General features: G+C 44.5%; 1 protein-coding gene across 1 annotated transcript in view; it reads left to right on the top strand.

Moving 5' to 3' along the window:
• GALE (UDP-galactose-4-epimerase) overlaps positions 1-12,368 on the top strand; it is a 103,565-nt gene that overhangs the window by 23,587 nt on the left and 67,610 nt on the right. The window contains exon 5 of the mRNA XM_033956360.1: positions 2,559-2,735. Within this exon, the coding sequence (XP_033812251.1) occupies positions 2,559-2,735 (177 nt within the window). The remainder of the gene's footprint in view (positions 1-2,558; positions 2,736-12,368) is intronic.

Raw genomic sequence — 12,368 nt, 5'->3', positions numbered from 1 at the left:
GTTATCCTGCCATTGTATCAGGCGATGGTGCATCCGCATCTGGAGTACTGCGTCCAATATTGGTCGCCGTACCTTAAGAAAGACATGGCGTTACTCGAGAGGATTCAGAGGAGAGCAACGCGTCTGATAAAGGGGATGGAAAACCTTTCATATGCTGAGAAATTGGAGAAACTGAGTCTCTTCCATGGAGAAGAGGAGACTTAGAGGGGATATGATAGAGACTTACAAGATCATGAAGGGCATAGAGAGAGTAGAGAGGGACAGATTCTTCAAACTTTCGAATAATAAAAGAACAAGAGGGCATTCAGAAAAGTTGAAAGGGGACAGATTCAAAACGAATGCTAAGAAGTTCTTCTTTACCCAAGGTGTGGTGGACACCTGGAATGCGCTTCCAGAGAGTGTAATAGGGCAGAGTACGGTACTGGGGTTCAAGAAAGAATTGGACAATTTCCTGCTGGAAAAGGGGATAGAGGGGTATAGATAGAGGATTGCTGCACAGGTCCTGGACCTGTTGGGCCGTCGCGTGAGCGGACTGCTGGGCACGATGGACATTGGTTATGTTCTTATGAATTCCTCTTGTATGAGGACAGACTAAAGAGGTTAGGGTTTTCTGCTTGGAAAAGAGACAGATGAGGGGAGATACGATTGAGTCTACAAAATTCTGAGTAGTGTAGAATGGGTACAAGTAAATTTATTTTTATACTCTTTCAAAAATTACAAAGCCTAGGGGACACTCAATGAAGTTACATGGAAATAACTTTAAAACAAATAAGAGAAAATATTTTTTTAAGTCAAAGAATAGTTAAGCTCTGGAATTCGTTACCAGAGGATGTGGTAAAGGCAGTTAGTGTAGCTCAGTGGTCTCAAACTCAAACCCTTTGCGGGGCCACATTTTGGATTTGTAGGTACTTGGAGGGCCGCAGAAAAAATAGTTAATGTCTTATTAAAGAAATGACAATTTTGCATGAGGTAAAGCTCTTTATAGTTTATAAAACTTTCCTTTAACTGTTAAAGTTTATAAAACTTTCCTTTAACTGTTAAAGGAAAGTTTTATAAACTATAAAGAGCTTTACCTCATGCAAAATTGTCATTTCTTTAATAAGACATTAACTATTTTTTCTGCGGCCCTCCAAGTACTCTATTTTTTCCTGCAGCACTCACATTTAAAATTCAATATCTTTTATTTCTCAAAACTGGCACATTTCAATCACTAAATTGAAAATAAAATCATTTTCCTACCTTTGTTTGGTAATTTCACCAGTCTCTGGTTGCACTTTATTCTTCTGACTGTGCATCCAATACTCCTTCCCTTCTTTCAGCCTCCTGTATGCTTCCTCTCCTCCAGACCTCATTCCCTCCCCCAACTTTTTCTTTCTTTCTCTATGTCTGTCTTTCTTTGATTCCGTGCCCCATTTTTTGCTTTGTTTCTGGTTCCCTGTACCCCCTCCTTCTTTCTTTCTTCCTTCCTTCCTCCGTGCCCCATTTTTTGCTTTTTTTTCTGGCTCCCTGTCCCCCCCACCTTCTTTCTTTCTTTCTTTCTTCCTTCCTTCCTGCCCTCCCCCATGCCACCACCGCCGCGGAATAGGCTGCTGCTGCTGCCGCTATCGGGAACAGGCCGAGATCTCCCTGCTTCTCTTCTGCACAGGGCCGACCAACTCTCGCTGCCTGACGTCAATTCTAATGTCGGAAAGAACGTTCCGGGCAGCCAGGCAGCAATTGGCTAGCCAGAACGTCCTCTCGACGTCAGAATTGACATCGGGCCACCAGAGTTGGTTGGTCCCGCAAGGAAGAGAAGCAGGGAGATCAAAGAACACAGTGCCGGCCTGATCCCCGATGGCAGCAGTGAGAAGGGAAGGGAAGCAGGTTGGGCACCACTGCTCTAGACGAGCCACAAGCCGCACTCTAGAGAGAACAGTGGACCGCCCCTCCTTGGTACGCCACTGGAGCAGCAGCGTGTCTGGTTGACTCATTCGTTCAAAGCTGCGGGTGGCAGCTCCTTGTGAGATCCGTGCCTGCGTCTGAAGCCTCTCTGATGTTGTGACATCAGAGAGGCTTCCGATGCAGGAGTGGATAGCACAAGGAGCCGCCAACCTGCGGCTTTGAAAGAACGAGCCGGCTGCTGCTCCAAAAGGAAGAGAATCATCGCCTCCAGACTGCAGGCCGCAAATAAAACCTGGAGAGCCACATGCGGCCCGAGGGCCACGTGTTTGAGACCGCTGGTGTAGCTGGGTTTAAAAAGGCTTGGATAAGTTCCTGGAGGGGAAGTCCATAGTATGCTATTGAGACAGATGTGGGGGAAGTCACTGATTGCTCTGGAATCGTTAGTATGGGATGTTGCTATTATTTGGGTTTCTGCCGGGTACTTGTGACCTGGATTGTCCATTGTGGAAACAGGACCATTAATCTGACCCATTAGGGCTATTCTTATGTTCTTAAGATAACAAGAAAAATGTATTTACCTATGGTTTTGATGAAGAATAATATAGAGTTCTTAAATTCCTGCATTTAAATTTGTTTTCTACTTTTCATGTGATAATTCTGTTTTGTTTCCTTTGTAGACAATGAATGCTTACAGTGTGAAGAATCTAGTGTTCAGTAGTTCTGCTACAGTGTACGGAGATCCCGTATACCTTCCTATCGATGAAAAACATCCTGTGGGGGGATGCACAAACCCCTATGGAAAAACCAAATATTTTATTGAGGAGATGATAAAGGATGTTTGCAAGGCAGAAAAGGTCAGAAAAATATTGAAGCATTTTTTGCTCTGTTATATGGGAACAGTTTTCATTATCCCAATTTGGGGTTGTTCAGCTTTTTATAGGGTAGAAACAAAGAAACATGATGGCAGATAAAGGCCAAATAGCCCATCCTGTCTGCCCATCCACAGTAACCATTATCTTTTTCTCTCTCTCAGAGATCCAATGTGCCTATCCCAGGCCTTCTTGAATTCAAAGACAGTCTCTGTTTCCACCACCCCTTCCAGGAGACTGTTCCACGCATCTACCTGCATACATACGAGTATAGTCGTCGGGTGTGTTTATAGTTTATATTCCACAAGGTGGATTACAACCAGTGTTCCCGCTAAGCTGTGCTGGCGTGCGCTGGCGCACAAAATGTTACATCGCAGCGCACAAGTTTCACGTCACAGCGCACACTCGAGCGGAGGTGAGAGGAAGCGGCGGCGGTCTGCCCTGATCGCCTAAGATGCAGCAGCGGCGGCATCCCCGTAATTTACGGGGATCATGAAAGGAGCCGCCGCTGCTGCATCTTAGGCGATCAGGGCAGACCGCCGCCGCTTCCTCTCACCTCCGCTCGAGTGTGCGCTGTGACGTGAAACTTGTGCGCTGCGATGTAACATTTTGTGCGCCAGCGCACGCCAGCGCAGCTTAGCGGGAACACTGATTACAACCATACATACATAATTAAAACTAACAAAAACAGAAATCAAAACTAAAAAGATGTTTAAATCATCAAATACCAGCACATCCAAAAAAGCATCAACCATTGTATTTCATTTTACAAAATAGATAACACTTCAGCAATTCTTTAAAATGGCACAGATCTTTTTGTTACCTTATTCCATTCTGCAGGTCCCACACATGAGAAAGTACTAGCCTTCATAGTTTCCAAACATAATTTCTTGTAAGCAGGAATGACCAAATGGTCGAGAGGGTACATAGGGCATCATACAGTCCTGTAAATATTTTGGTGATAACTGATGTACACTTAAGTAAACCAACAGTAACGACTTGTGCTTCACTCTGTATTCCATAGTCAGTCAATACAATGTAATGAAGTAACATGTTCATACTTTCCAATCCTAAACAAGGCACGCATAATGGAATTTTGAACAATTTGTAACACACGCATGTTAGAAGATGTCGTTCCCCAAAAAACGATATTACAATAGTCCAGACCAGCAAACATAACAGATTTGAAGATATAGAGAAATACAGGTGGAAAGAAGAAAAGTTCTAGGTCTTAAGCTCTACTCATTAGGGATGTGCTAAAAGAGTTTAGGTTGATTTGCAGATATGTAGAATGTTCTCAGAACTTTGGAGAGCTGGAGAACATATTGTGCTTCAAAAAAATTAGAGGTTTAATACAGTTATGTCTGGATTATGGGTAATTTGTGGTAGTTACACAGGAAAGAGTACTTTATGCTCAGTAATGGCATTTAAACTAAATCTTAAGTTTATATACCGCATCATCTCCGCGAATGTGGAGCTCGGCACGGTTTACAAGAACTTAAAATATAGGAAGAGAAGGAAAAAAAAAGGTTTACATGAACTTATATATAGAAGAGAAGAGTAAGGGGGGAATAGAATTACATTTTAGTGAAAAGCCAGGTTTTCAGTTGCTTGCGGAATAATTGGAGGGAGCCCAGATTCCACAGCGGGGTAGTAAGGTCGTTCCAAAGACCTGTGATTCTGAAGAGAAGGGATTTTTCTAGTTTGCCTGCATAGCAAATACCATGTAGAGAGGGGAAGGATAGTTTATATAACTTTGGGAGGGTCTGGTAGAGTCAGGACTTGAGGAGTTATAAGATACTTAAACTTAGTTGCAAATGCCCTCTATCCAACTTGGGTTGTGAGATTTGGAGGTTTGTACTGTAAAGATCTGACTTTTTCATTTCATTAAAGCCCAGGAAAATCATTCTGAATTAACTGGCCCATCCTATTAATACTGAAGGGGATAAGGACAGGTTGTTCACCCTATCCAAGGTAAGGAGAACAAGAGGGCACTCTCTAAAGTTGAAAGGGGATAGATTTCGTACAAACGTAAGGAAGTTCTTCTCCCAGAGAGTGGTAGAAAGCTGGAACGCTCTTCCAGAGGCTGTTATAGGGGAAAACACCATTCAAGGATTCAAGACAAAGTTAGACAAGTTTCTGCTGAACAAGAACGTGAGCTGGTAGGGCTAGTCTCAGTTAGGGTGCTGATCTTAGACCAGAGAACTGCTGCGTGAGCGGACTGCTGGGCATGATGGACCACTGGTATGACTCAGCAGTTGCAATTCTTATGTTCTTATGGCCTTTTCCAGAGCATAGTGCAGTGACAAATAACTTTGGGCAAATCACTGTCTCTGTGAGGAGACCTAAAGAGAGGGAAAATAAGTTATTTTGAAGGTCAATTTTATCATGTTTTTCTGCATGTTAAACCTGCTTTACCGGTGGAAAGAGCCTTTTCAAAATTAATATGTGATATATGTGTATGCCAACAAGATAGCATATCTTCACGGTGGCAAATCCAGGTCATAAGTACCTGGCAAAAACCCAGCTACATTAACCACTCCTACCATGTGTTCCAGGGCTTAACTGTTCTCTGAGTGAAAAAATATTTCCTCCTTTTGGTTTTAAAAGTATCTTCCTGATAGCCAGGGCTGTCACCCTGATAGTAAGCAGATAAGTTCACAGAATGGTAGTAGTGTGTAAAAAGTGTGTGTAGTGGTAGTAGTGTGTTTTATTGAATAAAAGAGAGAGGCAAGTAAGCTGCTTTTTAAGTCTACACACTTCTCTTTTTGGCCCACTCAAAAGTAATTTTTTGTATTCTTTAGATCTGCCGATCTGCAGGGCTAGCGAGATCAGAGGAGCTCAGACGTTTTGCTTCCCAGCTCTCAATACTTGCCTGCGCCAGCGCAGCAATTCACTTAGGCAGCCTTTGGGTCACGCTGCCTCTGAGGAAAGAGGAAGTTGCATCATCAGAGGCGGGCCACGACTCAGCAAAAGCCCCAAAGCTGCCTAAGTGAATTGCTGCGCTGGCGCTGCTACAGGCAAGTACTGAGGGTAGCAGAGGGAAGGGGAGGATGCCACTGTTGGAGGCTGGGAAACTGCTGGATAAAGGGAGAGCTGCTACTGGACCTAGAGGGAGGGAGGGAGAAGGAGAGATGCTGTTGGGAGGAGGGAAAGGGAAGAGAGTTACTGCTGGACAGGGGAGGAAAAAGGGGAAGGGGTCAGGGTGGAATGGAGAGATCAGATGAGGGAAAAGGGAGAGACAGAGGAGTGAGAAAGTAGAGAGAGATTGATGCTGGGAAGGGGGTCAGCAGAGAAATAAGGAGAGAGGGACAAAGATGCTAGATCTGGTGTAGGAGAGATAAACTAAACCTTAAGTTTATATACCGCATCCTCTCCATGGAGATGGAGCTCGGCATAGTTTACAGGAACTTTAATATAAAGAAGGAAAAACATAATAAGAATTAGTGATTATAAAGAGGGTAGCGAGAGTTACATTTTTGAGAATACCAAGTTTTCAGATGCTTTTGGAATAATTGGGAGGAGCCCAGATTCCGCAGCAGGGTAGGATGGTTATTCCAAAGCTCAGTGATTTTGAAGAAAAGAGATTTTCCTAATTTTCCAGCATAGATAACGCCTTTTAGTGAGGGGAAAGATAGTTTAAGTTTTTGGATGGATCTGGTAGTGTCAGATCTCGTAGAATTTCAAGATAGTGGAATTAGAGGAGGAAGAATGCCATGCAAGATTTTAAATGTTTGGCAGACACACTTAAAGTGAACCCTAGAAATTGCTGGAAGCCAATGAAGTTTTGACAGAAGCAGAAGTGATCAAATTTACTTTTTATGAAGATCAACCTAGCCACAGTATTCTGGATCTGCTGAAGTTTTTGGAGACTTTTCTTGGTTAGACTTAGATAGATGGAGTTGCAGTAGTCCAGCCTGGAAAGAATGATTGATTGTACAAGGACAGCAAAATGTTGTTGGTGGAAGCAGGATCTCACTTTTCTCAACATGTAGAGACTAAAAAAACATTTTTTTACCAGAGAGTTGAGATGGTCGTTAAATGAACGTGTAAAGTCAATATTGACGCCCAAAACTTTGCTTGAGAATTCAGTCTGCAGTGTGGGACCAGAAGGTAATGAAATGAGTGTTGGGTAGCTGATCTAATTTTGGGCCAAGCCAAAGTAATTTTGTTTTGGTCTCATTCAGCTTCATTTATACAGTGAGGGCCCAGGATTAGAGTTTCGTTATACATGCTGTTATATTCTCAGTGAGGTTAATAAGATTCAAATCTATCTCGAGAAGGACAAGGATGTCATCTACATATGTATATAATGTTTCAAAGGGAGATAGTCTGAAAAGTTTCAAAGTAGACATATAGATGTTGAAAAGAATAGGGGACAGAGGTGATCCCTGCGGGACTCCACATAGCGGCTTCCAAGGAGAAGACATAGTACCATTCATATTAACAGTGTATGAGCAAGATTGTAAGAATTTTGAGAACCAGTCTAAGACTGGAATCAATGCCTATCTCAGAAAGTTGGTAGATTAGAATATCGTGGTGGACAACATCAAAGACCACAGATAGATCAAATTGTAATAGGATAGCAAACTTATTACAAGAGTGTAGTTGTTGAATCTTTGAAATTAATGAGGCCAGTAGGGATTTGGTGCTGAAATTGGATCTGAAGCCATATTGTCTAGGTAAAAGAATGGAGAATCTCTCTAAAAAAGATGAGAGCTGAGTAGATATGATAGACTCTAGCATTTTGGTCAGGAGAGGAATATTCGCTATAGGACGATAGTTAGATGGTGAAGATGAGTTTAAATTAAATTTTTTCAGTAATGGGGTCAGGGCAATGTGTCCCATTTCTACAGAAAATAGGCCTGATAGTAAGGTAGAGTTTATAAGTCTGGTGAGAGATGAAATAGCTTGCGTAGGAATTTTCTCATATAGGTAAGAAGGAAACGGGTCCAGGGCACATTTGCAAGATCTTAATTTGTAGCACAATTTTGAAACCTGGGCTTCAGATACATGCTCAAAGACTGTCCAGGATCTGTCTACTGGGATAGGGTTAGTGTCGCTGGGCACCAGAGAATTGTAAGTGACTGCTGATGGAGAAGAGCTTCTTATAGTAGCAACCTTTTCATTGAAAAATTTTGCTAGGTTATCTGCTGCTGGAGAGGAGGGGGAGTATAGAGGAGTCGTTTTTAAAGGTTAAGGAGCGCCAGATGTTAAACAATGTACTGCTTTGGTTATTGGATCTGATGATTTTATCACTGTAGAAATTCTTCCTTGCTTTTTTTAAATACTGTATTATAGAACCTAATACTGTCCCTCTAAGACTGTCTATCCGCAGGGAATTTAGATTTTTTTCCATTTACGCTCCAGTACTCGGCATTTCTGCTTCAGTTCTCTTTGGTACGGAAGATACCAGGGGGCCTTACGGGAGTAGGAGATAGTCTTAGTAGATATAGAAGCAAGAGAGCAGTAGATGGTCTCAGAGAGGTTTACCCAGTTGTGCCAGTTGGCTTCTGGGGCATCAGGCTTAAGACAGAAGGAAAACCGATTTAAGATATTGGATCCAGAACTGTTCACTCGCAATTTTTTTGCGGAAGGTAATAGATTTAGAGGCACAGGGTTGAACCCCAAGGTGAGACATGAAAATGGGGAGACAGAAGGTGGTCAGACCAAGGGACTCGTTTCCAATGAACACCTTTGGCTGAAGTTTTGTAATCAGTAAGATCAAGGAATCTGATGATGTCTAGAGTGTGCCCCTTTTCATGGGTTGGAGAAGACTCAGGAGAGGGAAAGCCCAGAGAAGTGAGAAAATTGTTGAATTCTATCGCATCCTTACTAGTGTTATTGTCTAGGTGGAGATTAAGATCACCAATAATCAGTAATCTTTTAAATTTTTTGGTCTCAAAAATAAGTTTGTAGGATTTATTTTTATAGTAATAAAATACCCAATGGGTGATAGTGGAGCTCATCGTTGACTAGCTAGCATATATTCTAGTGATGTTGCTACCCTTTTTGAGGAGCTGTACGTCAAAGAATGATTTGTAGAGAAGTGCCAGGCCTCCTCCTTTCCAGCAATTTCTGGAAGAGAAGAGGCCTTTATAACCATGGGAACAGAGTTCGTTTTGTGTAAATAAATCATCTTTCATAAAAATGAAGAGAGCAGTGAAGCTGGAATGAATCGTGTAAAAAGGAGAGAGGGGATGCAGGCTGGATGGGAAGGGGAGAGGGGCATAGAAAGAAGGCAGATACCATATGGAAGGGGGCGAGGGAAGACAAATGCTGGATTGAAGAGACAGACATTGGAAGAAAGAGTAAAAAGATGATGAACGCAAAAACCAGAGACCACAAAAGGTAGAAAAAAATAATTTTATTTCTATTTTGTGATTAGAATATAGAGCTGGTGTTAGACATAACTGGGGACTGCAAAGCCCAGGCAGTACTTCTTTAGCTTCCAGCTGGCTTAGGGCTCTCTCTGACCAGGGGACAGTTTCCCTAGTTGCACTCCCTAACACTATTCCTGTCATGTGTGACTGCCGTGTTCTGTTGACTGTGTACAAGATGCAGGCAAAAATTTATTGTATCAAAATTAAAATGCAAATAAGTAAAATAAAACCCTTTTACCAATCAAGGGACCCGACACGGTCCGTGTTTCGGACAAACCTTCGTCAGGGGTCCATGGTGAAAAAGGTTGGGACAAACCATAAAAAAATGAAGATAAGTAACAAAGTGCCTGTATATTGTGTTCGCCGAGGATCACTGCAAAAAGTAAAGCGTCTCAAGGAAGCAGTAAAAAGAGGCTCTTTTTGCTACTTCCCTGAGACGCTTTACTTTTTGCAGCGATCCTCGGCGAACACAATATACAGGCACTTTATTAATAAAATACTATAGTTCTTACTTCCCTCTCTAATCTTAATTATATGTGAACCAAGTCCAGCTCCATTGGGAGATGACCTGGTATATAAACCGAAGATTAGATTAGATTAGATTAGATAGTAAGTGGGGGGGGGGGGCGGACCCCACCCCCCAGGTGCTGTCTTGGTGGGGGTGCCGGCACCTCTGCTCTTCTCTGTCCTACTTCTAACTCCACTGGCGTGAGCTGCGGCTCCAACCTGCTGCTTGCGGGGGCTTTGAAGTCACTTCCGGATCACGGGACAAGGAAGTGACCTCAGAGGCAGAGCCAGATTGGAGATGCCGATTGCGCCGGTGAAGAGTTAAAGAGGTATGAGAGACGAGAAGGCGCACTCATGGCAGGGGGGAGTGCGGGGCGGACAGGAGAGCGAGGGGTGCACCAGTGACCAGACTTTTACACCTGGGGTAAATGAGGTGCATGGAGGCAGTATTATAAACAATGCCCTTGACACCCTCCCGTAGGGCTAGGCACAACTCATGCAATTAGCATCAATATGGGTTCTTAACACCAAATGGTTGATTGCTAAGGGCTCATTGCTCAAGGGATTTGCTTGTGCGACTTGGGCGTGTGTACAAAGTTAGGTGTGAAAATTTGATTTATAGCATTAATTTCTTCCAAAGTGTCGGGGGGGGGGGGGGAGAGAGGGGGAAGGAGACATCCAATTGTGGGTTTTTTTTGTCCCCCAGTGAAACATTTTTCCACTGAAAGATGTGACATATAATGTGTTGATGACTGGAAGAAAACCTCTTTATATTTAATTGCCTGAAAATCTGATGCATTGACATGCAGCAAAATGTAAGAAACGTTCAAGTGGGGGGAGGGGGGGGAGTTAGGTTTTCTATAGCCACTTCAGATTATAAATATGAGGGGGTGCTAAAAAGTTCTCAGCCCAACCAAGCAACTTCCTAAATCCTGAGCATTGCCACTGTAGCTCAAAATGAGTTTATTTCATTAAGTGCCAATTTGCAGAAACAAACTTCCATGTTTTGACATTGTTTTAGATCATTGATTGAACGATATCCTCGTCATTCTCTTCTTGGTTGGGCTGAGAACTTTTCAGCATCCCCTCGTAATACAGTAATAACCTTTTTATATATAGAAACATGATGGCAGATAAAGGCCAAACGGCCCATCCAGTCTGCCCATCCGCAGTAATCATTATTATCCCAGGACAAGCAGGCAGCATATTCTTTACGCATGGGTGACGTCACCGACGGAGCCCCGGTACGGATCTTTTTAACTAGAAAGTTCTAGTTGGCCGCACCGCGCATGCGCGAGTGCCTTCCCGCCCGACGGAGGAGTGCGTGGTCCCCAGTTTCTTCGTTTCCGCGGAGCGAAGAAGACGCGTGTATTCTCAACGATCGTTGAATCCAACTTTTTGCCTTCCCGCTCGCGATTTTTCTCTTAATTTTTCTCCTTGCCCTTCGGGTTTTTTTCTTCTTTCATTTTCTCAAAAAAAAAAAAAAAAAAATTTGCTTTTTTTACTTTGTTTTCGATCCAGCCCCGGCGGGGCCTGTTGTCACCATACAGGCCTCCGGGTTTGATTTTGCGGAGGCCGTGTTTCCATTCATGCCCCCGCAGCCGGGTTTTAAGAAGTGCCAGCGGTGTGCACGCCTGATCTCCCTCACTGACCCACACAATTGGTGCCTACAGTGTTTGGGTCCTGAGCATCGGGCGGACTCCTGCACCCGCTGTGCCACTCTTAAAAAACGTACTCTGAAGAATCGACAAATCCAGCAGAACATCCTCTTCGGCACCGCATCTGCTATGGAGCCGATTGCGTCCACTACGGTACCGCCAAAATCGGCACCCACCACTTCGACGACGCCCGATCCTTCATCGGCGCCAGGTAAGCCGGCTAAGAAGCCTTCCACTTCCCTTGAGCGCCCTCCGGCCACAGTGGCGACATCGGCCCTACCGGCTTCACGCCGACCCCGGAAACGCTCCGCCCCGATCTCGGTGAGTGCCTCGTCATCGGCCTCCTCATCGCCGGGGCGTGGAGCGGCACCTAAGGAACCGAAGCAGAAAAAAGCGGTTCCGGTGCAACCCCTGGATGACCGCATCGCGACCATCCTCCAAGACAAATTACAGGAACAGCTGCAGCAACAACTCCAGCACCTGTTACCGACCCTCCTGGCACCGCACCTTTCGGTGCCAGACCGGCCCGAGCCTCGCACCGCCCAACCGGTATCCACTCCATTGGTACCACTTAACTCTTCCATGCCAATTCTCTCGGCTGAACACCTTCGTGCCCATCCCGTAGGTCATACCCACGCTGATGCCGATCCTCCTCGGTACCAGGCTGGGCACCGGTCCCCCCCAGACCGAGACCGGCACCGTTCTTCCCGGGACCGAGACCAGCACCGATCTTCCTCTCCCAGTAATGTCTCGGTGCGCTCTGGCAAGTCTCTGTCTAAGACCCACCATACTGAGCCTTCCACCCCGATATCTCGACATGCGCACACTGATGTCAGGGACCCGAACTTGTGGGAAGACTCCCCTCCCGGTACCGAGGAGGACGCATCATCATCGGATGAGGAGCCCTCAGCGCCCGATACCACTTCTAAGCCTGAGCAATCCTCCTTCTCAAAGTTCCTCAGAGAGATGTCAGCGGCTCTTTCTATCCCTCTAGAGTCTGACTCCAAAAACTCCCAGGCCTTTCTGGAGGCCTTGGATTTTGAACAGCCTCCCAAGGAGTTTCTCAAGTT

Source organism: Geotrypetes seraphini, chromosome 8 (assembly GCF_902459505.1).
Source record: "Geotrypetes seraphini chromosome 8, aGeoSer1.1, whole genome shotgun sequence".
NCBI classification, from domain to species: Eukaryota; Metazoa; Chordata; class Amphibia; order Gymnophiona; family Dermophiidae; genus Geotrypetes; species Geotrypetes seraphini.
This window is presented reverse-complemented; position numbering and strand designations above follow the sequence as displayed.